The sequence below is a fragment of the Hypanus sabinus genome, chromosome 8 (genome assembly GCF_030144855.1).
Source record: "Hypanus sabinus isolate sHypSab1 chromosome 8, sHypSab1.hap1, whole genome shotgun sequence".
Lineage (NCBI taxonomy): Eukaryota > Metazoa > Chordata > Chondrichthyes > Myliobatiformes > Dasyatidae > Hypanus > Hypanus sabinus.
The window spans coordinates 135,496,341-135,522,763 of record NC_082713.1 but is presented as its reverse complement, the minus strand read 5'-3'; the positions used below and the strand labels follow the sequence as shown (position 1 = coordinate 135,522,763).

The following is a 26,423-nucleotide window of genomic DNA, read 5'->3' as shown; positions in this document are numbered from 1 at the left end:
TTGTGTGGACAGTGCCTTGTCAAGAAGCATTTGAAAACAATGATATATCAACAACCTGTGCTCAAGGCACTTGACTTTGAAAAACCTTTTTCATTAGCTGTAGATGCTAGTGATGAGGCTGCAGGAGCAGTATTAATGCAAAGGAATGAGGGTGATGAGGTTGATCATCCAGTAGCTTACTTTTCTAAGAAATTTAATAAGCATCAAAGAAACTATTCGACAATAGAGAAGGAATTGTTATCTCTTGTTTTAGCCTTAGAACATTTCAATGTATATGTGGTTCAACTCAAAAACCACTTATCGTTTACATTGATCATAATCCATTAGTGTTTCTGAGTAAGATGAAAAACAAAAACAGAAGGCTAATAAATTGGAATTTAATGTTACAAGAGTACAATATTGTGATAACTCATATTAAAGGTAAAGATGATGTGATTGCTGATTGTCTGTCTCAATGTTGAATGTACAATATAATTTTTTATGGAGTGATATTTAAACATTTATAACCCTCTTGTGTAATAATTTGTAAATTGATGTGTGATAATACTATGTATACTGTGTATGTTGTAAACTTTATACATTTGTATTTTTTTTGTAAATGGTTAATTGTTAAAATTTTGTTCTTGACAGATTACAATTTTTTTTTGGAGAGAGGTGTTACGTACCCATGGGTATCTTGTACTTGTCATGTGACTGTGATGTAATTGAGGCTATGCTGGACATCAGGTAATGGTCTTGTGATGGAGGAGTGACGTCATTTTCCTGCCAGTGAGAGGTCATGTGATAGTTTTTTTCAACAAGGTATAAAAGGAGAACCCCAACTTGTGCTGTGGGCAGTTCATGGCTGAATTCGCCACTGACTCCATGCTGCTGCGTATTCCAATATTATGACGCAGTTTTGTTTAAAAGTGGAGTTTTACTTTCTGTTTTAAGTCTCAAAGGTTATTGCTGGCAGTTTCGCTATAATACTGCCAGATTGGTCAGTGGAGAATGAAGATTTTAAAGGAGTTCGGAAATCCCAAAGGATAGGAAAAGTTAATGTCGACGGGGAAACAGATTCGGCCTTTGTTTAATCTTCGCATGAGGAATTATTAATGAGTATCCATGTTAACTCCTGCTTTGCCAAAAGAAGAGCAGAGGGTTGGATACAAAGTTTCATCAAAGAAAGGTCAGTGCCTTTAACTCGTTTTATTTCTGTCGATCGTAAATCCTCCGGGGAATAACATACTTCAGCTGGGGTCAGCAGTAACTCCACGAAAGAGAATTTAAATCATTTTCAAGAAGTCTCTCCTTTAACGGACTGTTTAACCATTTGGACTTTCGCATTACTACTTTCAAGAACTGTTTTCACATTCTCACTTCAAGAACTGTTCAAGCTGCCGCACAGCAGCCGACTTCCGGTTAAGTTAGTCGTTTGTTTACTTTTGGGTTTTTTTTTAGCAGTGTTTAATACATGTTTTATTTGTAAATAAAAACCCTGTCTCAATTATATATTCATTGTTGTTGACTTGTAACACAGAGTTCAACTGGAGGTACTGACTGTTACTTCTGGAAGTGAGGGAGGAGCTATTTGTGTCCTCTCTGGCCACAGTAGTCCTAATAGATGATATAAGGTGGCAAATGTTATTTCTTTGTTCAAGAAAGGGAGCTGGGAATTGGGATAACCCTGGGAATTATGAACCAGTGAGTCTGACTTCACTGGTGGGCAAATTATTGCAGAAGATTCTTAGATGCAAAATTTATGAGGATTTGGAGAAGCATAGATTGATTGGGAATAGCATAGATTTGTGAGGGGCAGATCATGCTTCACAAGACTAATTTAATTTTTTCAGGATGTGATAAAACACATTGATAAAGGTAGAGTAGTGGATGTGGTGTATATGGATTTCAGTAAGGCATTTGATAAGGATCTAAATAGTAACCTCATTCAGACAGTCAGAAGGTATGGAATCCAGGGAAATTTAGTTGTATGGATTCAGCGCAAACACTAGGAAATCTGCAGATGCTGGAAATTCAAGGAGCACACACAAAATGCTGGTGGAATGCAGCAGGCCAGGCAGCATCTATAGGAAGAAGTGCAGTTGACGTTTCCGGCCGAGACCCTTCATTAGGACTAACAAAGGGTCCTGACGAAGGGTCTCAGCTCAAAACGTCAACTGTACTTCTCCCTACAGATACTGCCTGCTGCATTCCACCAGCATTTTGCATGTGTTGCTTGTATGGATTCAGAATTGGTTTCCCCATAGAAAGTCAGAGGGTAGTTGAAGATTGAGCATTATCTGCCCTGAGGTCAATCACCAGCAGAGTTCCATTGCAATCTCTGCCCTTGTGATTTTATAAATGGCTTGCATGATGAAGTAGAAGGATGGGTTAGTAAGCTAGCGAATGACTCTAAGCTTGGCAGTTGTGTAGATAGCGTTGAAGGTTCTCATAATCTACAAGAGGACATTAATACACTGCAGAGCTGGGCTGAGAAGTGGCAAATGGAGTTCAACCAGAAAAACTGTGAAGTGATTCACTTTGGAAGATTGAGTTTGCAGGTGGAACATGGGGTTAATGGCAGGATTCTTACCAGTGTGGAGGAAGAGAGTGATCTTGGGGCTTATGTCTATAAATCCCTCAATATTATGACATAGCTTGATAGGGTTGTTAAGAAGGTGTATGGTGTGATGGCCTTCATCAGTCAGGGGATTGAGTTCAAGAGCCACAGATAATGTTGTAGGTCTGTAAAACCCTGGCTTGATCACACTTGGAGTATGTCAATTTTTCCATAGATGCTGCCTGGGCTACTGAGTTCCTCGTGTGTGTGTGTGTGTGTGTGTGTGTGTGTGTTGCTTTGGATTTAGAAAGATGTGAAGACTTACCAGGACGTTGCCTGGACTGGAGGGCATGTCTTATGTGGTTATGTTAAGCAAACTAGGGCTTTTCTCTCGGAAGCAAAGGAAGGTGAGAGGTGACTTGATAGAGATGTACAAGATAAAAGGCATAGATTAGATGGACAGCCAGGGACTTTTTCACCAGGGCCAAAATGGCTGATATGAAGGGATGTAGTTTTAAGGAAAGTATAGGAGGGGTGTCAGAGGTAAGCTTTTTTTTACACAGAGATTGATGGGTGCAAGGAAAGTGGTGTTAGTGGTGGTGGTAGAGGGAAATAAATTAAGGACATTTAGGAGATTCTTAGAGAGGAAAATGGACGATAGAAAATGGAAAGCTATGTAGGGGGAAGGGCTAGATTGAACTTAGAGGAGGTTAAAAGGTCAGCACATCATCGTAAGCCAAAGGGCCTGTACTGCACTGTAACGTTATATGTTTAAGTTTCATCTCAAATTAAATATTGCACGGTGTGAAGTACCTACAATCTTCTCAAATGGATACAGAATTCCGGTTATAATTCCCATTAAGTTCTTTGCTGTAGTTTGGCTCTTTCATTGGAACACAGCCCTGAATTGAACAGGCAGAAATCCTTATTGTATAGATTGTTGCTTTTGACAGTCTCACCGTAAGACATTGCCTTCTTCATTCACATTAATCAGAATAGGATTGTCTGTCAAGCCTGGCCTGTTCATTTACATCTTAGGTGCTATGGAGCTGTTGTATTTTTGAGGTCTTGTGCCCAGGACGGATATGTTTTGAGGTCCATTAATGGAACAGCCCAAGTTGATATTGCAATCATCACAACTACAATGCTGATTAGTTTAACAACCAATCCAGTTTTTACCTAAGGAAAAAAACACATGTTAGAAGTGTGCTTCCATATGGAGTTTGATCATCCTTTTCTGTTACTATTGGAAAACTTTGCTTCATGATTGCTAAACGGATACAGATTTAGAGATGTGTGTCTATTCATCTAACTAGGGAAATAAAATAATATTTTAATTCCTATTATTCACCTTTACCTCTTTCATAAGCAGTGTCAAAGACCAAAGATTAAATATAATTTCTGATTTTGGTTCAGAATATCACTATATTGGCTACAGCTATTTTGATTACATGTACTGTTAATATAAAATAGCTGTTGTGTTTGCTACTGAGGGAGAGTGCATAGCACACCAGCACAGTAACATGCAGGCTATTTAAATGAACTTTATTGATTAACTCTGTTTCTACAGTATGTGAACTCCTCCCATGTGGAAGTGGCTAACTGAGTGGCATAGGAATAACCCATTAACTACCACTACATCTCCCCTTCTTGAAAAAAAGAAAAACTAGGTATGTACTTATTGTCCCTAGGATTGCATTGAAATTATAGTCACTGAAATTGAGCCACTCAGTTCACTTTACCTATAGCAATTATGCTCCTTACATAAACATAAAAAAGAATTGCCAACATTGTAACTGTCTTCCCCTTTGTTTTTAACAGTCTCTCAATCTTTATTATCCTCCATTTTCACCAATTCCTGTTTTTTAAGAAAAAGTCTCATTTTGTGAAATGTTTTCCACGTTAAAAAACATTAAATGTAATGGAGTTCAGGGCAGACAACCTGAACTCTCCATCAAAGTGGGAGGCTTATTCTGCCCCTAGTCACTTGCTCTAAGCTGTTGGGCTTGGAGTACATTTCTGTGGTGGGACAGATAAACGAGCATATTTGGTATAGGTTCCTGAATGTTTTGGAGCAGATGGAGACTCTTGAACCAGTGCATCCACCTCAGGTAAGTGGTCCTCGTCATAAGAATCAGGCCACTCTATTTCTTCATCTACCTTTCATGAACTTTGAAGGAGCACAAGTGAACACCTGTTCCATCTGATTTCACCCGTTGATGTTCTGATCACAAACGATCATGACGTACACTGCCTTACTATTGCTCCTTTGAACTGGTCAGAAACCCAAACAGCTTCACCACTCCTGAGTGGCAGCAATGATTTTGCTCTGAGTCTGAGATCATGTACACTCTTTGTTTTCCCACACTCTGGTGTTTCAAAATTTCTTACCTTGTCTCAGTCTAGTACGTGAGGTTGGCAAAGGGAAGGAAGAACGGGTAGGCTTGTTCTACGGCCTGTTGACAGCTCTGATGGACTGTAGACAATCATAAGAGGTGTGGAGCAATAAGCCAGCAATGCTTTGTTGGGATTTTTGCCTTCAGTAAGAGACTCTTAACAGCTTTCTCTGCTCTTTCTGCCTCTCCATTTGCCTGTGGGTATTGTGGACTGCTTGTCTGGTGTTTGAACCCATAACCCCTAGCAAAGGCTTTGAATTCTGAGCAGGAAGATTGTGGGCCGTTGTCTGACACAAGTGTCTCTGGTATTCCACAATGAGTGAATACAGCTTTCAGCAGCTGTATAACTGAGCTCCTTTTGGGACAGCTGACCATCCATGCTCACAGTATTGCATGACCTTCCTGCAGACTTGGTCCTTTTTCAACTCAGCATGAATTTAATCTAGTTTACTCTGTGAAGCAGGAAAACTTTCGCGTACCTGAACTAAGTAGATATTAGTAACTTCATTGAGGTCGGAGTCAGTTTTGTCCACTTCCTTTTGCATGACATCCTTGATAGAGTGTCTGGTGTTGTGAAAGATTTGCCAGGTGCAGGGAAGAACTGGGCAGCAGATGGCACCACATAGGAGAAAGCCTGGGGGCATTTGCAGCAAATGTCTGCCACTGTGTTTGGTCTGGCTACCCCCAGTTCTCTCCTGCACCCAGAAAGAGTTTGCCCTCCACACCTTTGTAAAGGTGGTGGCACCGGAGCGCCTTCACCAGCATGTTCACCTGTCATCACCTTCTTGGCTGGCAGAGGTGGAGAGGGCAGAAGCAATTTTAGCCTCTCAGGGAGTTCCAGCGTCGCCCTGCATGCCTTGAACCCGAGCTTGTGTCACCAAGGCGGAGGGTGAAACTGACGACAGTTCTGACTGGTGCCGTGTGCCACAGGCCTGATCTCTGCTACCAGTGTGGCGAGGCAGTCCACGTGGTCTGCAGCCCACCGCGGACATCGGGAAGTGCCGCCCGAGACCTCCAGCAGGATCCCTCTGTTGTCATCTCCCCGGGTGGGCTGTGTGAGTGAAGAGCAAGGCTTACACATGGACTATGTGATGGAGGGCATCAGATGCCATGAATTGATGGACACGGGGTCAACCATCACCATCTGGGTGCTCTCCCCAACACGGACCAGCCATTCCCGCCTGGGTGGACAACGACACAGGCCCAGCTGGCTACGGTCACCAGCTACTGTGCGGCAATGAGAGCGAGCAGGAGGCTGTGCATCGAGGTGAGGATAGACACTGCAGAGCACGAGGTGTGGCTAGCTGGGACTCCTGCATCTTTGGGCTGGACTTCTGCCCACTTGGGTGGGGGGGGCAGCCCATGTAGAGGTGCCGGGGGCAACACTTTACCTTGCTGCTGAAGCCCTGGCTCTCTGGCAGGGCAGCTCCAGCAAGCAGACTAGGCACGTGCAGCAACCACTGCCACCGGTCTCACAGTGGCTCGCCGCAGAGCAGCCCAGCCAGCGCACCGAAACCTGTGACAGGGTGGTGCACACCGTCACAAGCCACCCCAGTGCAGTTCACCCTGCGCCTGTCATCGGCAACCCCATCGGTGGAGCGCGATGACATCGGCAGCACCACAGCGGCACCCTCCAGCACTGTCGTCCAGGCAGTTTGGGAGCTGTAGCAGCAGAGCAGGGAGGGCTTGGGTCAGGGCCAGCAGCAGCGGCCGAAAAACCTCCTGGAGCCCGACATCTTCCCAACCGGGCATGAGGACCGCAGACACATGGGGCTGCTCCAGCACCACATTAACGCCAAGGACACCCAGCCTGTCCACCTGAAGCCCCATCGCCTGGACCTCGCCAAATGCCGGGCAGTGGAGCAGCAGATCAAAGAGATGGTGGTGGCTGGCATCTTTAAGCCCTCCGGCTGCCCGTGGGCAGCCCCAGTGGTGTTGGTCAGGAAGAAAGATGGTGCTGCGTTGACTACTGCCATCTCAGTGCCATGACCCAGAAGGAGTCCTACCTGCTGTCCTGAATTTTATGATGCCCTGGACTGTATCGTGGGTTTGACCGAGTTCAGCTCTCTCTGTCTCTGCAGTGGCTACTGGCAAATCGAACTGGCCCAAGACTGCCTTCACCGCTGGTCAATGGCTGTGGCACTTATGCATAATGCCATTTGGCCTGTGTAACACCCCAGCCACAATCGCAAGACTGCTGGAGAGGGTTATTTTTAATCATGCTCTGCGGAACCTGGAAGAGGTCTACTGTCGCTGCTTTGAGAGGCTATCTGTTGATAACAGCGATGGTCCCCCCAGGGCTCGTGCCATGGTGCTGAGGTTGATGCACGGACTGGTGGGGGCTGGCCATTTCAGGGTTACAAGGACGTTGGACAAGCTGTGCAAATGCTTCTTTTAGCCTGGGTGCAGGCAGGACGTGGAGCTGTTCCTGCACTGCTGTGACACTTGCATGTCCCAGAAGGGGCCAGCCTACCAGTCTAGGGTGCCAGAGCAGCAGTACCTGGTGGGGGCCTTAATGGAGGGTGTAGGGATGGACATCTGAGCCCCTTCTCTCGTACTGATGCTGGGAATCGCTATTTCCTCATGGCCATAGATTACTCCACAAAGTGGCTGGAGGCATAGGTGGTCCTAGACCAGAGAGCTGCCACCACCACAGAGACCCTCATGAAGGAGACTTCAGCCACTGCACCCTGGCTGTGCAGCTCATTATCCTCGTTAGCGGGGACCAGCGTGGTTGTGATCGCCACCTATCCGTAGTATTGTGGGCATAGCAGACAGCAGTTTGGAAGAGCACGAGGTGTGTGCTGACTGTGCTCGTCTTCGGGTGGGAGCTGTGCAAGCCAGTCAATCTGGTGTTTGGCCCCCATCCTGAGCCAGAGGTTCCTGGGGAGGCTGGGTTGGAGTACCTGCAGCACCTCGGTGGGGGGGGGGGGGGGCCCTGTGGGCATTTCATAATGCAACTTGGCAGAATCAAAGTGGAGCTGGCGGCCACCAAAAATGAGCTTATGATGCCCGCAGCAAGGGATGTGACTTCACTGTGGGGGCCGAAGGTGGGTCTACTGTTCCTCCCAGAAGAAGGAACTATCCCAAAGCTGGGAAACCACTGAAAGGGGCCGGGAGAGGTGCTTGACCGCGTCCACGATGTGGTATGCTGGGCGCGCCTGTGGTTGAAGACAGTCGTGCTGCACCAGGACCGGCTGGCACTGTATCAGCGTTAGCCACCACTGACCCAGCGAGGCTCCGAGTGTACTGCCTCTTGCCTCACCAAGCAGTGCCTCCCCTGGGAGGCTGCAGACATTTCCAGCCCCCCAGGCAGCAGTGCGACCACCACCGCGACTTGTGGACAATGTCGTGGACCCTGGGGTTGCCGGGGATGACTGACCCCTCAAGCGAGGGCAGTGTGACACTCTGGGGGAAATAGTCGACAACTCGCCCAGCATTCCTAGTGGCCAGTGCATCTCATTGTTCTTGGTTTTAAAACGTTCCTGGTATGTGTGTGTGTTCATTAGAATTATGGTGAGATGTTCAAATTAATTTATTATTACAATTTAGTTCAGGTTATACAGTTGTTCACTTATGTGCCACCCTGAATGTACCCAATGTGTGAAATAATCACCTCCCCCATCTGTGTGTGACTGAGTTAGTTCTCTCTGAACTATTGCGCTGGCTGCTATTGTGCTAGTCGCAACAAAAGCAGCAGTTGAGATAATGGAGCTTTTCTCTTCTATCTTCATTGACTGAATGCTCACCACAAATACATATATGTTAAATAAGTAGAGTAAAAAGAGAAAAAAAATAGTGAGGTAGTGTTCATGGATTCAAATTCCATTCTGAAATCTGATAGCAGGTGGGAAGAAGCTAATCCTGAGTCATTGAGTGTGTGCCTTCAGGCTCCTGTACCTCCTCTCTGATGGTAGCAATGAGAAGATGAGAGGTGATGTGAGTCCTTAATGAAGGATATCATCTTTTTGAGGCATCGTTTCATGAAGATATCCAGGAATCAGGGAGACTCGTACCTATGATGGAGCTGACAGAGTCTACTGTAGCTTATTTCAATCCTGTGCAGTGGCTGCACCCATGCCAGACAGTGATGCAGCCAGTTAGAAAGCTCTTCACAGTACATCTTTGGTGACATGCCAGTTTTCCTCAAATTCCTAATGAATTATAACCACTGTCATGCCTTCTTTGTAACTGCATCAATATGCTCAGTCTAGGATAGATCCTCAGAGATGTTGGCACCCAGGAACTTGAAACTACTCACCCTTTCCAGTTTTGATTCCTCTAAGGCGATTGGTGTCTGTCTCCTCGTCTTCCTCTTTCTGAAGTCCACGGTCAATTATTTGGTCTTATTGACACTGAATGCAAGGTTGTTTTTGTGACACCACTCAACCAGCTGATCGATTTTACTCCTGTATGCCTTCTCATCACAATCGGAATTACTATCAACAGCAGTTATGTCATCAGCAAATTTATAGATGGCATTTCAGCTATGCCTAGCTACACAGTCATCGATGTAGAGAGAGTAGAGCAGTGGGCTGAACACACATTCCTGAGAAGCGCCAGTGTTGATTCTCAGCAAGGAGATGTTATTTAGACAATAGGTGCAGAAGTAGACCATTCGACCCCTCGAGCCTGCACCGCCATTCTGAGATCATGGCTGATCATCTACTATCAATACCCGGTTCCTGCTTTGTCCCCATATCCCTTGATTCCCCTATCCATAAGATAGCTCCTTCTTGAAAGCATCTAGAGAATTGGCCTCCACTGCCTTCCGAGGCAGTGCTTTCCAGACCCCCACAACTCTCTGAGAGAAGAAGTTTTTCTTTAACTCTGTCCTAAATGACCTACCCATTATTCTCAAACCATGTCCTCTGGTACTGGACTCTCCCAGCATCTGGAACATATTTCCTGCCTCTATCTTGTCCAATTCCTTGATAATCCTAAATGTTGCAATCAGATCCCCTCTCAATCTCCTTAATTCCAGCATGTACAAGCCCAGTCTCTCTAACCTCTCTGCATAAGACAGTCCGGACGTCCCAGGAATTAACCTCGTGAATCTATGCTGCACTTCCTCTATAGCCAGGATGTCCTTCCTTAACCCTGGAGACCAAAACTGTACACAATACTCCAGGTGTGGTCTCACCAGGGCCCTGTACAAATGCAAAAGGATTTCATTGCTCTTGTACTCAATTCCCTTTGTAATAAAGGCCAACATTCCATTATCCTTCTTCACTGCCTGCTGCACTTGCTCATTTACCTTCAGTGACTGATGAACAAGGACTCCTAGATCTCTTTGTATTTCTCCCTTACCTAACTCTACACCATTCAGATAATAATCTGCCTTCCTGTTCTTACTCCCAAAGTGGATAACCTCACACTTATTCACATTAAACGTCATCTGCCAAGTATCTGCCCACTTACCCAGCCTATCCAAGTCGCCCTGAATTCTCCTAACATCCTCATCACATGTCACACTGCCACCCAGCTTAGTATCATCAGCAAACTTGCTGATGTTATTCTCAATGCCTTCATCTAAATCATTGATGTAAATCGTAAGCAGCTTTGGTCCCAATACCGAGCCCTGTGGCACCCCACTAGTCACCACCTGCCATTCCGAGAAACACCCATTCACCGCTACCCTTTGCTTTCTATCTGCCAACCAGTTTTCTATCCATGTCAATATCCCCCCAATGCCATGAGCTCTGATTTTACCCACCAATCTCCTATGTGGGACCTTATCAAATGCCTTCTGAAAATTGAGGTACACTACATCCACTGGATCTCCCTTGTCTAACTTCCTGGTTACATCCTCGAAAAATTATTTCTGATCTGTGGTGTTCCGTTGAGGAAGTAGAGTTGCCCAGATTTTGGAGCTCTTTTGATCAGAACAATAGAAGTGATGGTGTTAATCACTGAACTGTAGTCTATGAACATCAGCCTGACATAAGTATTAGTATTCTCCGGGTGATACAAGGCTGCATGTAGAACCAATGAGATGACATGTTGTAGACCTATTGTGGTGATAGGCAAAATAGCTGTGGCTCCATGTACTTTGTTTTGGCAGCAGTTGATTCTGACCATGACCAGCCTCTCAAAGCATTTCATCGCCATAGACGTGAGTGCTACTGGACAATCGCTGTTGAGGCAGACCACCTTGTGCTTCTTGGGCACCGGTATAATTCTTGCACATTTGAAGCAGGTGGGGACTTTTGACTGTAGCAATGAGAGATTGAAAGTACCTTTGGACACACCTACCGGTTGGTTAGCAGAGGTTTTCAGAGCCCTACCAGGTACACCATTGGAGCCCGTTGCCTTACAATGAGTCACCCTGTTGAAAGATGATCTGACATCAGCCACCAAGACAGAGATCACAGGGTCACCAGATGCTGTAGTTTTATTCTCTCTTTCAAAGTGAGCATAAAAGGCTTTGAGCTCATCTGGGAGAGAAGCATCACTACCATTCATGATGTTAGGTTTCGCTTTGTAAGAAGTAATGACATATGAACCCTGCCAGAGTTGATGTGCACCCGTTTCCATCTCTGACCTCAATCAGAATTATTCTTTTGCTCTTAAGATAGTTGTCCATAAGTCATGCTTAGTCTTCTTGTATAGTCCTGGATCACCAGACTTAAATGTTACAGATCAAGCTCTCAGAAGACTGTGAATGTCCTGGTTCATCCATAGGTTTTGATTCAGGAATATACAGTATATTCTCGCAGGCACACACTCAACCACATAGGTTTTAAAGAAGTCAGTGACAACTCCATTGATACATCAGCACATCCCCAAGAACTTTTCTAAACCTATCTCTCCAACTCTGGCCACTTCCTTAAATTTAATCTGAATTCCTCTCTTAAGGCCCCATCCAATTTTGTGAAGCACTTCCTTCTTTTAAAAGGACCTCAGTAATTTCTATAATAAACCAAAATGTTAACTTTAACTGCAATGATGTGGCATAAAGTGATCATAAGAGGTTACAATTATAATTTCTATTTAAAACAGGTGACATATTGTTCACAGTAAACACAGATTTGAGAGGTTAAAGCAACAAACTGAAATCATTGACATTCAGCAAGCTCACATTAAAATTCCAGACAATTATTTCCCTGCTGATAGATCACTGACATTTTAGAATTGTTACACCAGCACCCAGCTTAGCACTCGGGGTGTTTCCTAGGGTCAAGAGCGGCACTGTGTGGAAGTCAAATTAAGAAAATGATCTGCATTCCTTCGTGAGGACTTCATCTTGCTCAATGAAAGCACCATAACTATACTTAAATACATTAATTACTTTATTTTACAGTTAGCTGTTGGTTAAGCTATGACCACTATGACCTCCTTTTACATATCTTTATCAGAGCTGAGTCAAATGACATTTAAGGAAAATGCCATGAAAGAAAATGCCTTACCATGTCCATGATTGAGAGATGGCCATATCCAAAGACAATAGCATTTGGAGGATTGGACACTGGCAAGAGGAATGCAAATGAGGTGCAAAGAGTTGTGGGTATTAATAAGTAAAGTGGATTCATATGAATGGCTTCAGACTGTAAAAGAAGACAAGAAGTATAGATTATTTAGTCATACAAAAGAAAATAAATTAAATGTTTGAAATGACAACATATTATTATGTAAATGTCATTAAGTATGAAATCATGAAACATAAGCTTTGATGATCACAATTGGAAATAAGATTTGTTATTAAAGACTATTAATCAACAGCCTTTTTACAGAACTATTAATTATATCAATTCAAAATCCACAGATAGCAGAGAAAATTAATAGTGCTTTCTGCTGACCTCAAAGAAAGCTTTCCACAAGGATCCAGCAATCCCCATGGTTAAACCTTCCCCTTTTCTGCTACCTGCTGTTGTCAGGCGTCATTTCAAAAAAGGTTCCTTCATTCCAGTAGCTCTGACTTCATCAAACTCACTTAGCAACCAGCCACATTGAAACATTGCGAGGCAGCAAATCCAGAAACAGGAAGTATAATTTTGTATTATCTTTTACATATTGAACAAGGTATTGAATAAATTCCAGAAAATGGATATGCAATTAGAGTAGATGATTAAGTATCATAAATATCCTAGTGGGGAAATTTGCTTTTGCGTTGACTATATGTAGCAACCAAAGCATGTCAGTCTAGCAATCAGGATAGTTTTTAGATTTCAATCTTCCCAGTATTGACTAGTTCACCCAGGGTGGAAAGGGCCTTGATGGGGCAGAATTTAAGCAGTGCATCCAATACCTGCAATATACAGAGGAGCCTACTTAGGAAGAAGCAGTACTGATCTCCTCTTGGGGAACAAAGCAGGTTAAAGTCCTAAACTGGAGCAGGGCCAGCTTTGAGGACATTAGGCCGGGTTTGACTAGATAGCTCTATTTAAAGGCAAAGCAACAGTTGGCAAATGAGTGACTTTTAAAAGAGTCATATCAAGTTATTCAGGGAACTACAGCCTGATTTCATTTGTGGGAAGTCACTGAAGGGACAATATCTACTATCACTTGGTTAGTCGATGCCTAATCAGGAACAGTCAATATGGTTTAGTGTCTGGGAAGTCATGTCTGTCAGACATCTTGCAGTTTTTCAAAGAGGGGACCAATGGAGTTGGGGAGGTGGATGTTGTCTATATGGACCTTAGTAAGGCCTTTGTCTTGCAGATCTCCAGGATAAGGGGCGGTGGTGAGACGGATTTAGAGTTTGTTCAATGATAGAAAGCAGAGAGTGGTGGTTGAAGGTTAATTCACTGACTGGAGACCAGTGATTAGTGGGGTGCCCTAGGGGGTCAGTGTTAGGAACTCTGTTAATTATAATCCATGTAGATTATTTGGATGTCAGTTTGCATGGAACGTCTAGATTGTATGCTCACGTTAGTAGTTTAGGGGTTCGTGTTGATAGTGAAACAAGTTACAATGAATTATGAAGAGATCTTGATCAGTTAGGGAGATGTGCTGAGGAACAACAAAGAGATTACAACTTGGATAAGTTGGCCACTCACCTATACTTTGAATGCCAGGACAGTGACAAGTGTTATGGAACAGAGCAGCCTGGGAATATGTACACATTTCATTGAACCTGGCCACTAAAGTAGACGCTGTGATGAAAAAGGCTGTCTATCATCAGTCAGGGCACTGAGCTTAAGAGTAGGGATGTTAAGTTGCAGTTACATACTCTCAGTGGCCACTTTATTAGGTACACCTGCATGTTAATGTGAATATTTAATTAGTCAAATCACATGCAAGCATAAAAGCATGCAGACATGGGCATGATCAAGAAGTTCAGTAGTTGTTCAGACTAAAGGTGAGAATGGGGAAGAAGTATCTGATTGTGGAATGATTGTTGGTGCCAGATGGGGTGGTTTAAGTATCTCCTGAAATCTCCTGAAATTTTTATGCACAACAGTCTCTAGAGTTTACAGAGAGTGGTGTGAGAAATAAACAACAGCCAGTGGGTGACAACTCTGAGTAAAAACACCTTGTTAATGAGAGAGGTCAGAGGAGAATGGCCAGACTGGTTCAAGCTGACAGGAACTCAAACGTTACAGTGTTACAGTGGTGTGCAGAAGAGCATCTCTGAACTCACAACATATCAAACTCTGAAGTAGATGGACAGAAGACTACATCGGGTTCCACTCCTCTACCTAATGAAGTGGCCACTGAGTGTAAGTTAATGATGAGACTGCATTTGGAGTCCTGTTTACAGTTTTGGTCACCCTGTTACATGAAAGAAAGTATCAAGGTAGAGAGGGGGCAGAAGAGATTTACAACCAAACTGGTGGGTCCAAGTTTTAAGGAGAAGTTGGTCATGCTGGATCTTTATTCTTGAGAGCATAGGAGAATGTCAGGTGACCTTATAGAAGTTTATAAAATCAAGAGGGATATAGATGAGGTGGGGCTGTCTTAGTCTTTTCCCCAACATTGGAGAATCAAGAACTAGATGCATATCTACATTTTAAAAGAGAGTTGAGATGTAACTTCTTTACATAGAGAGTGGTGAGGCCCTAGAATCAGCTAGAAGAGCAATTTGCCTGCCACCTTGGACAATGTCTCCCATCCACTCCATAATGTACTGGTTAGGCACAGGAGTACATTCAGCCAGAGACTCATTCCACCGAGATGTAACACTGAGTATCATAGGAAGCCATTCCTGCCTGTGGCCATCAAACTTTACAACTCCTCCCTTGGAATGTCAGACACCCTGAGCCAATAGGCTGGTCCTGGACTTTTTTTCCACCTGGCATAATTAACTTATTATTATTTAATTATTTATGGTTTTATATTGCTATATTTCTGCACTATTCTTGATTGGTGTGACTGTAACGAAACTCAGTTTCCCTCGGGATCAATAAAGTATATCTGTCTCTCTGTCTGTGTGTCAAGGCAATTACAATAGCAACATTTAAGAGACAGTTGGATAGACTAAACAGAGGGGAGATTCTTGTAAGCTTATGGGCTGAATGCAGGTAATTGGGACGAGCAGTAAAGACGCTGTAGTTGATATGCACAATTTGGGCCTAAGGGCTTGTTTCTGTGTGATAATATTCTATGAGATTATGACTCTATAGTGTTTAAATTTTTAAATTATTGTTTTCAACGTTCACATGACATGATTACAATACTCTTTCAGACATTAAATTAGCAAATGAAGGAGTAAATATTTGTATGTGTGGTTTCTGAGTATGCCATTAAATCTGCCCACCACAGCAAAGTATTTTTCAGAATCACATTCATGAAAACCCAAGCTCTCTTGCAGTTCACGAGGAAATCTGCAGATGCTAGAAATTCAAGCAGCACACACAAAATGCTGGCGGAACACAGCAGGTCAGACAGCATCTACAGAGAGAAGTGCTGTCGATGTTTTGGGCCGAGACCCTTCGCAAAGGGTCTCGGCCCGAAATGCCAACAGTGCCTCTCCCTGTAGAATCTGTCTGACCTGCTGTGTTCCACCAGCATTTCGTGTCTCCCTTGCAGTTCATGGATTTCTTCTGATATCACTGGAGTAGACAGCAAACAGCACAGTCAATCGGGCCATGCTGAACTCACTGAAAGTTTATGATATCTGTGTTTAATCACACTCACATATTTGGGTAAATCCCTAAATTTTGAAGTTCACAGGGTTATACAAATAGAATATCAGCAATTCACTGTAAGTTGAGCCACAAAATCCGGCCTTCCGTTTACAATTTTTATTGTATAAGAACTGAGCTGAATAAATTATCCATCAGGAATGATGAATTACATTGGCAGTCTAGCAAGGGTAACAACACGAGAAAATCTGCAGATGCTGGAAATCCAAGCAACATACCTAAAATGCTGGAGGATCTCAGCAGGCCAGGCAGCATCTATGGAAAAAAAAAGTACAGGTGACGTTCTGGGCCGAGACATTTGTCCTGTGGGGAGGGGGGTGGCTTATTCTGGTTGTCAAAAGTTGCTTCAATTGTGATTGGTTAGTTTAGAAACTGCAACTGTTTTCCCATTGGTTAGCTGCTTGGAGTCCATTTTCAAATGTCCTGGGTGTATAGAGAGCTCATGTGGCAGGTTCATTCTTTCCCTTTGCTTAAGGCAAACGGTGCTGCAGTCCTGATAATGGGTCTTGGCCCAAAACGTCGACTGATTACTCTTTTCCATAGATGCTGCCTGGCCTGCTGAGCTCCTCCAGCATTTTGTGTGTACAGCAAGTGTAACAAATAGATTTATTTATTGTAAGAACTTTACCATTTCTGCATCTTATTGAGTAGGAACAAAAATCAGCTTGACTTTGTATCCTTATTGACCAGGCTCTTTACTGAGTGGCATTTCGTGACCCCAGTCAAAAAGAGACTATGAATTGGAATACTCACCAAGGCCACTAGAATTGGAAGGAAGATTGTGATAGTGGCTGGGTTACTAGCCACCTCAGTGACACTTGTGACAATCAAGCAGGTCACCAGTACAATCAGCCATGCTGGCAAAGTGCCGAGGGGTTCCAACTTGCTTCCCACCCATAAGGAAAGCCCAGATAACTGGAGGTGGAACAAAAGCATATGTTTGTTCTGTTAGACAGTCAAATATGTAGTCACTTCTACATTGGATTGACAGTATTTTAGGCACTCACATATTAAACTGAAACTGTGAACAAAATTCCCAAGTTTCTTAACTGAAAACGGGTGCTATCTTTGCTTTTTTTTAAAAAAAAACATCAGTCCTATCCTGAATCCATTTACTCCGGTTCCCAACCCCTTGCCAAATTAGTTTAAACCCTTCCCAACAGCTCTAACACACCTGCCCATGAGAATATTCGTCTCCCCTCAGTTTCAGGTCAACCCCTCACTTTTGAATAGGTTATACCTTCCCCAGAAGAGATCCCAATGATCCAAGAATCTGAAGCCCTGCCCCCTGCACCAGCTTCTCAGCTTCGCTCTTATCTGCCAAATCATCCTGTTTCAACCCTCATGGGCATGTGGCACAGGCAACAATCCAGAAATGACCACCCTGAAGGTCCTGCTTCTCAACTTTCTGCCCAGCTCTCTTTTCAGGACCTTTTTTGTTTTTTCATCCTATGCCATTGTTACCAATATGTACCAAGGCATCTAGCTGCTCCCTCCCCCTCCAAGATGCTGTGTATGTGATCTGAGATGTCCCTAACCCTGGCACCTAGGAGGGAACATAACATCCGGGTGTCCTGTCCACGTTCACAGAATCTCCTGTCTGTTCTCCTGACTATTGAGTCTCCTATCACTATCACTCCCCTCTTCTCCCTCTTTCCCTTCTGCACCGTGGACCCACGCGCAGTGCCAGTAAACTGGTCTCTGCGGCATTCCCCTCAAGGTCATCCCCTGCAACAGTATCCAAAATGGTATACTTATTATTCAGGGGAACGGCCACAGGGGTGCTCTGTGTTAACTGCCTATTCACATTTCCATTCCTCCTGAATGTCACCCAGCTACTCGCCTCCTGCAACTTGGGTGATTACTTCCCTGTAACTCTGATCGCCGATCTCTTCACTCTCCCTTACAAGCCAAAGGTCATCCAGCTGCTGCTCCAGATCCCTAACACGGACTTCAAGGAGCTGCTGCTGGATGCACTTTACACAGATGTAGTTGCCTTGGAGAATCTGGCATGAAGAACAGACAATGGCCATTTACTACACTAGGTACAGTAAGGGAAACAAAAAGGAAACCTCGACAGAAATGTACCCAGAGCTGATGCCTCTCTCGAGCTGAAGCCTGACACTCCTCCTCTCACCACTGGCCTACTCCTACGCTGCCCCACCGTCCCTTCTGTATTTTAAAACAAGCGTCGATGACCTGCAGGAAACCTCATCACTGTGGCCTTCTCCTGCCACCGACTGGGCCGCCAGGATGAGCCAAACACCCGCAAAGTTTTCCTTTTAAACAGATGTTTAGGAGTAGGATGGCCAACAATCTCCATGTGCCTGCTGCATGTTGATGGAGCAAAACCTTCTCTGAATTTTGAACACTACTGGATGAATGGCAGTTGCTGGCAGTCATAGGGATGAGGGCAGTGACATCTTCACCCATGAGTGCCACCCAGAGTTATAAACCTGAGAAGTTCTCCTTGGTATCACCAGTCACAAAGTTTGCCTGATAACTGCCCAGAAAACACGCCAGCCACTGGCCCTGTGCATGGAAAAACAACGATGTTTTGCATGTGTCTCCAGCAGACCTGGCAGGAACCCATAGCAATGAATTAATAATTAGTGGCTATTTTGACACCTAATGGCAGCCAAGTCCAACGGGGTACAAATAACTTTGATTCACATTCTGAAAATACTGCAGCACGGGTGATTTTCTTGTTAAATCACAGTTATGAATAAAGTTGTTTTAGTTTTTGTGAAGTTTTCTCTCATTATTTGGAAAAAGAAGAGGGTCAATGCAGTATGGATCATATTACCTCAGAACCCTTCGCCAGGGCAAAGCCGCCTCCGACAAGTAAGGATATTTCCCAAGGCATGCACGACTGGAACTCTTTCCAGGTAATAAGTGCTGCGTACTCCTCCTCCCCCGCTGTTGGAGAACCAAAAGCAGGTAGCAAAAGTCACCAGCAAATCTTGATATCACAGCTTGCATTATCATTCTGTGACAAGATACTACTCTAAGACTCAAAGTTGCAAATTGGATAAATTATACGCTGTCATCTATTTTAATTTTATTTTTATTTTATCCAGGTATCACACCGTCTTCCTTACTAACCATTCGGATCCTATGTGACAGATTACAAAGGGATGCCACCCTTGCTCCCAGTAACACAGGTTTTGTCTTTGACGTTCACAGACAAAGTAAAATGCTGCAGTTGTTGGAACCTGGAAATACTCAGCAGGACAAGCAGCGTCTCTGTGGAGATCAAAGGGGTAAGCTGATGTCTCGAGTTGCAACCCTGCATCAGCACTTTTTCCACCACAGATGCTGCAAGTCTTGCTGAGTTATTCCAGCATTCTATATTTTGACTTTGACACTAATCAGATTGAAAATAAAAGTGAGCCACGACTCAAGTACGACAAGGGTAAGCAATTCCTTGCAGACTTTGTGTTCTCTTTGGTTTTTAATTCCAGGAATGCTAGATGCTAATTAGATAAGAAAATAGACTGAAAGAATGCATTGATAGGAGAACTAGTACTATTGGCACAGTAGTTCACAGAACACTCTGTTTTGATGGGGTGAAGGTGGTTGTGGTGAGTGTGGAGCAGAATGATAAAAAAAGAGCATTCTTTTACAGATATTCCTGGTACCTCACCCATTGCCGACAGCACTAGACCTGTTGCAAGTCCCAGGTCTCAGACCAACATTAGTTTAAAAAAAACTCTCGGAAAAGGGTTTATAAAATCAGTAATGCCACGAAATCTATGAATAACCACCTTGGCGGGGAGGTTTGCCAAGGCTTCTGGGGAGAGTTTAAACTAAAATTGTTGGGGGGTGGGAACCGAACTGAAGAGACTGGGGAAGAAGTCGTTGGCTCAGAAATAGAAAAAGCTTGTAGACAGTGTGAGAGGGAGGATAGGCAGGTGATAGAGCAGGGACACGCTCAGACCGAAGGTTAGAAATGCCATCTATTTTAATGCAATGAATGTTGTGAACAAAGGAGATGAGCTTAGTGCGTGGATCAGTACTTAGAGACTTGATATTGTGGCCATTACAGAGTCTTGGATGGCTCAGGGGCAGGAATGATTACTTCAAGTGCCGGGTTTTAGATGTTTCAGAAAGGACAGGGAGAGAGGCAAAAGAGATGGGGGCCGTAGATCAGAGATAATATCACGGCTTCAGAAAATGTGGATGTCATGGAGGGATTGTCTACAGAGTCTCTGTTAGGAACAGGAAAGGGTCAATAACATTACTGGGTGTTTTTTTATGGCCGCCATAACAGGGATATCAAGGAGCAGATAGGGAAACAGATCCTGGAAAGGTGTAACAATAACAGAGTTGTTGTCATGGGAGATTTTAATTTCCCAAATATCGATTGGCATCTCCCTTGAGCAAGGGGATTAGATAGGGTGGAGTTTGTTAGGTATGTTCAGGAAGGTTTCTTGACACAATATGTAGACAAGCCTACAAGAGGAGAGGCTGTACTTGATTTGGTATTGGGAAATGAACCTGGTCAGGTGTCAGAACTCTCAGTGGGAGAGCATTTTGGAGATAGTGATCATAATTCTATCTCCTTTACAATAGCATTGGAGAGAGATAGGATAAACAAGTTAGAAAAGCGTTTAATTGGAGTAAGGGGAATTTATGAGGCTATCAGGCAGGAAATTGGAGGCTTAAATTGGAGACAAATGTTCTCAGGGAAAAGAATGGAAGAAATGTGGCAAATGTTCAGGGGATATTTGTGTGGAGTTCTGCATAGGTACATTCCAATGAGACAGGGAAGTTATGGGAGGGTACAGGAACCATGGTGTACAAAGGCTGTAATAAATCTGGTCAAGAAGAAAAGGAAAGCTTACAAAAGGTTCAGAGATCTAGGTAATGTTAGAGATCTAGAAGATTATAAGACTAATAGGAAGGAACTTAAGAAGGAAATTAGAAGAGCCAGAAGGGGCCATGAGAAGACCTTGGCAGGCAGGATTAAAGAAAACCCCAAGGCATTCTACAAGTATGTGAAGACCAAGAGGATAATATGTAAAAGAACAGGACCTATCAAGTGTGACAATGGGAAAGTGTGTATGGAACCAGAGGAAACAGCAGAAGTACTTAATGAATACTTTACTTTAGTATTCACTATGGAAAAGGATCTTGGTGATTGTAGTGCTGACTTGCAGCAGACTGAAAAGCTTGAGCATGTAGGTATTAAGAAAGAGGATGTGCTGGAGCTTTTGGAAAGCATCAAGTTGGATATCATTATCGCCCGGGCCAGATGAGATGTACCCTAGGCTACTGTGGGAGGCGAGGGAGGAGATTGCTGAGCCTCTGGCAATGTTCTTTGCATCATCAGTGGGGATGGGAGAGGTTCTGGAGGACTGGAAGGTTGAGGATGTTGTTCCTTTATTCAAGAAAGAGAGAAGAGATAGCTCAGGAATTTATAGACCAGTGAGTCTTACCTCAGTGGTTGGTAAGTTGATGGAGAAGATCCTGAGAGGCAGGATTTATGAACATTTGGAGAGGTATAATATGATTAGGAATAGTCAGCACGGCTTTGTTAAGGGCAAGTCATGCCTTACAAGCCTGATTGAATTATTTGAGGATGTGACTAAACACTTTGATGAAGGTAGAGCAGTGGATGTAGTATATATGGATTTCAGCAAGACAGTTGATAAGGTACCCCATGCAAGGCTTATTGGGAAAGTAAGGAGGCATGGGATCCAAGGGGACATTGCTTTGTGGATCCAGAATTGGCTTGCCCACAGAAGGCAAAGAGTGGTTGAAGAGTGGTTGTAGATGGGTGATATTCTGCATGGAGGTCAGTTACCAGTGGTGTGCCTCAGGAATCTTTTCTTGGACTCTTACTCTTCGTGATTTTTATAAATGACCTGGATAAGGAAGTGAAGGGAGTGGTTACTAAGTTTGCTGATGTCACAAAGGTTGGAGGTGTTGTGGATAGTGTGGAGGGTTGTCAGCGGTTACAGCGGGACATTGATAGGATGCAAAGCTAGGCGGAGAAGTGGCAGATGGAGTTCAACCCTGATAACTGTGAGGTGGTTCATTTTGGTAGGTCAAATATGATGGCAGAATATAGTATTAATGGTAGGACTCTTGGCAGTGTGGAGGATCAGAGGGATCTTGGGGTCCAAGTCCGTAGGACACTCAAAGCAGCTGCACAGGTTGACTCTGTGGTTAAGAAGGCACATGGTGCATTGGCCTTCATCAATCGTGGATTGAGTTTAGGAGCAGAGAGGTAATGTTGCAGCTATGTAGGACTCTGGTCAGACCCCGCTTGGAGTACTGGCTCAGTTCTGGTCGCCTCCCTACAGGAAGGATGTGGAAGTCATAGAAAGGGTGCAGAGGAGATTTACAAGGATGTTACCTGGATTGGGGAGCATGCCTTATGAGAAAAGTTTGAGTGAACTTGGCCTTTTCTCCTTGGAGTGACGGAGGATGAGAGGTGACCTGATAGAGGTGTACAAGATGATGAGAGGTATTGATCATGTGGGATAGTCAGAGGCTTTTCCCCAGGGCTGAAATGGTTGCCACAAGAGGACACAAGTTTAAGATGCTGGGGAGTAGGTACAGAAGAGATGTCAGGGGTAAGCATTTAACACAGAAAGTGGTGAGTGCATGGAATGGGCTGCCTGCAACGGTGGTGGAGGCGGATACAATAGGGTCTTTTAAGAGACTTTTGGATAGGTACATGGAGCTTAGAAAAATAGAAGGCTATATGTAAGCCTAGTAATTTCTAAGGTAGGGACACGTTCGTCACAACTTTGGGGCCGAAGGGCCTGTATTGTGCTGTAGGTTTTCTATGTTTCTATTTTTTAAATTCATCATTGATATAGTTACTAACAACTAATCTGATACTGTGCAATTTTTAGCAATCATAATAATAATCTTTCCAGTTAAGCCGAATACTAGAAAAATTACAGAGCTCTTACTTACCCTGAATTTTTACATATTCATTACTTTCAACATTATGATCTGGAGCACACATAGATATGCAAAAAGATAAAATGTGTCCTCACTCACTTATTCCTTCCTCTACGGTGCCTTCTTAACAATGTTCAATGTCTTCCATCTTTTGAAACAAGCCATGCATAAGGAACTTATTGCATTAAACATTTAAAAATGTTCAATCTTCTCTAAGGATTTTAAAATGATTTTTATCTTATGTCAAGATAATAATAGTTAATAAATGCTGTAGACAAACTGTATACTGGCAAATTTTGGAATGACTTGGTTCCTGGAATCATAAAATAATACAGTACGTACATGAGAGGCCATATGGTCTAGCTTATCGGTAGAAGCCTTTCAAAAAGCCAACTGATTAGTTCTGCTCCATTGCTTTTTTCCTTTTGCCTTGTGTGTCTTTCAGTCTCAGACTTGGCCTCCTAGGTTATTACAGCAAGCTGTGTAAATAAAACTTGGTTCAGCTTCCCTTAATCTTTGACCCAAACTGGATCCTAAGAAGAGTGCTTGTAGTAAGGTGGAAACGTACATCCTTGAAAGTACCAAGGATGCATATTTCCAGGACAAGTTTGCTCTACAGCAGTCCAGATGTGCTCGATGCATTTCTGTTCCAGAGATCACGTTAGATGCACACGTATGACACACATCAAAAAGCGCTTGGCTGAATTTACTTCATGCATTGAAAGAGAACATAATTTATAGGGATGGTGGCCCTTCACAATCAGTTTGTAACCTCAATGAAAACTAACTGCTTAGAGGCATTCTCTTTCAATTTGCCAGCGATTTTTTGAAAGTAGAAAGTAACTGTGACATTTACCAGCCTGTTGCAACTACAGATAAAAAAAAACATCAAAATATTTTGTAAGAACTCAACTCTTTTTAAAAACTGAAGCAGGATTCTCAGCAGGCAAGATGAAAAATAGAATTCCCAGCAAGAGGGCTACGGTGGAATCGGTGGCAAAATCTTTGTACCTGCAAATGAAACATTTACATTCATTTTGCATTAGTGTTTTCTAATTGACAGAAAAAATTCTTCTGCATCTATCAATGATAGCATCGGTCTTTCATGACTTATAATAACATAATGCACATGTAGAGAGAGAAAAAAAAGATAAGAATGACCTGATTCTGAATTAAATAGCACAATCATCAAAATACCCCTCAGAATAAAGTGTTGTCCCTTTTAAACTGAGTTGAGGAGGAAATTATTTATCTAGAAAGGTGGGGAATCTATGAATTTCAATACCACAGAGAGTTGTGGATGTTAAGTCCTTGGTGTATTTAAGGCAGAGATTGATAGGTTCTTGATCAGTAAGAAGGTTAGAGGTTACTGGGAGAAGTGGGAGAATGAAGGGACCTGGGAATATAGATCCATAATTCCTTGAAAGTGGCCTCACAAGTAGATAACTTTGTAAAGCGAACCTCTGGCATACTAGCCTTCACAAATCAGAGCACTGAGTACAAGAGTTGGGTGTTATGTTGACATTCTATAAGTTATCAATAAGATCGAGAAAGTGCAGAGAAAATTTACAGGCATATTGCTTGAACTTCAGGACCTGAGTTATAGGAAAAGAATGTCTAGAATAAGACATTATTCATTGGAGCACAGAAGAGGAAGGGGTGTTCTTTATAGAGGTGTTTAAAATTATGAGAGGTATAAATAGGCATGAGGCTAGAACTAAAGGTTATAGGTTAAGGTTGAAAGGTGAAATATTTAAGAGAAATCTAAGAATAAGCTTCTTCACTGAGACATCAGTGCAAGTGAGGAATGAGTGCCAGCAGAAGCGATGTGTGCAAGTTTGTTGTAACATTAAGAGAAGTTGGAAGGTACATAGTTGGGAAGGATTTGGAGGGATATGATCTGGGCCCAAGTTGATAGGAAAAGGCAGGAAAAAAAGTCAGCATAGACTAGATGGACAGAAGGGCAAATTTCAGTCCTTTAGTGCTCTATGACTCTAATAGGGCAGATAAAATAAATCAGACATGATTGAATAGAATAGAGTTGATGGACCAGATGCCTTAATTCTGCTCTGGAGATGAGATGAGGCCTTCGTCTGTCAGGGTCAACCATGGATGTTGTGTCCTAGCTGTCTAGAAACGCAACCCAGGGCAGTACAAGATAGAGAGCAAGTTGTTGCCCATTTAGCAAGCTCCCCTTCTCCACGCATCTGATGAACCCAAAGGAATGGCAGAGGCAGATATAGTTTGGCACCAGCAGCATCACAGGAGATGCCAGTCAGCATTGAACTCCTGTTGGACTGCCTTAGGGACTCCAGCTCCAGATTCCTTTGTTGGGGTATATTCCCAAATCCCTCCCTATGAGTGTATAGCCACAAGGCAGCAGAGATTTGAGATCAAGAGTTTCCCTTCTCCCAGATATCTTATGGTCTGATGATCATGTAAGCCATAGTGCAGTAATTCAGTGTGTAGGAATATTATCACTAAGCTAAAAGATCAAGGGTAACAGTCCTACTCCAGACTCTTTATTTTTCCACAGAAACTACCTAACTGAATATTTCAGCAGTATTTTTTGTTTCTATTTATCATTAAATTTCTCATTTTCAATTCACTTCATTGGCTTTGTCCTTTTTCTAAAACTTTCTGCTTCTACAAGGCTATTCATGGTAGATCATGAGACAGATCAATAGGTCATCCTTATCACACAGAGAAGGATGTTTCAGTGTCAAAGTATCGTGATTTCTATATGACAGACGTTATTGTGACATTTATGATGAATCCAGATTACTCATTTGTATCATTAGTCTTGCAGCATGCTCCGTTAGATTAAATAATGTTTTGCTGCTGTTGTTATGTTTTTGATCGTGCCTGATGACACCTCAGTGCCTGAGTCTGTGAAGGTTCCAACTATAGACAGAGCTGCTGCCAGAATAAGCTACTTCAATTGAGCTTTGAGCTGTATGGAAGGCTTGAGGAAGTAGGTTTACTGACGTAAATAAAAGAAGGCAGCATGTTGTATCACTGTGCGTCACTAATGGCCTTCTAGTTTAATTGTTCTTTCAGAGTAGTCAATTGCAGGAGTAAGCCCTGCAGTAAGCAAATGAAACATTTGATCCATAAATCTCTTCAAAGTGGTTTCTTTTCTCTGAATGACAAATGTTCCAGTTTCCATCCAAGTATGTTAACAGACTCCAGAGACGAAAAATCTGAAGGAAGTAAGCGCCACAATACTGGACAAAGTACAGTCATGACATAGTGTTAAATTACACCACAGATGCTGGATGAAGACATTCCTGTGGCCATGATGGGAAAAATACATACACTCAAACTGCTGGAGGAACTTAGCAGGCCAGGCAGTATCTATGGTGAAGAAAAAGCAGTTGACATCTCAGCCCAAAATATTGACTGCTTATTGCTCTCCATAGATGCTGCCTGACCCCCGAGTTCCTCAGCATTTTGTGCATGCTACTTTGGAATTCCAGA

The 26,423-nt window shown here is 43.3% G+C and overlaps 1 protein-coding gene across 3 annotated transcripts in view; it reads right to left on the bottom strand.

Moving 5' to 3' along the window:
- Positions 1 to 357: 357 nt before the first annotated feature.
- Positions 358 to 26,423, bottom strand: part of slc13a1 (solute carrier family 13 member 1) — a 59,808-nt gene continuing 33,742 nt past the window's right edge. For all 3 annotated transcript variants that reach the window (XM_059977925.1, XM_059977926.1, XM_059977927.1), the window contains 5 exons: positions 23,857 to 23,954; positions 18,829 to 18,941; positions 16,776 to 16,937; positions 12,345 to 12,482; positions 358 to 3,718 (listed from right to left, as the gene is read on the bottom strand). In XM_059977925.1, coding sequence (XP_059833908.1) covers positions 3,581 to 3,718; positions 12,345 to 12,482; positions 16,776 to 16,937; positions 18,829 to 18,941; positions 23,857 to 23,954 — 649 coding nt within the window. In that variant the 3' untranslated portion in view covers positions 358 to 3,580. The remainder of the gene's footprint in view (positions 3,719 to 12,344; positions 12,483 to 16,775; positions 16,938 to 18,828; positions 18,942 to 23,856; positions 23,955 to 26,423) is intronic.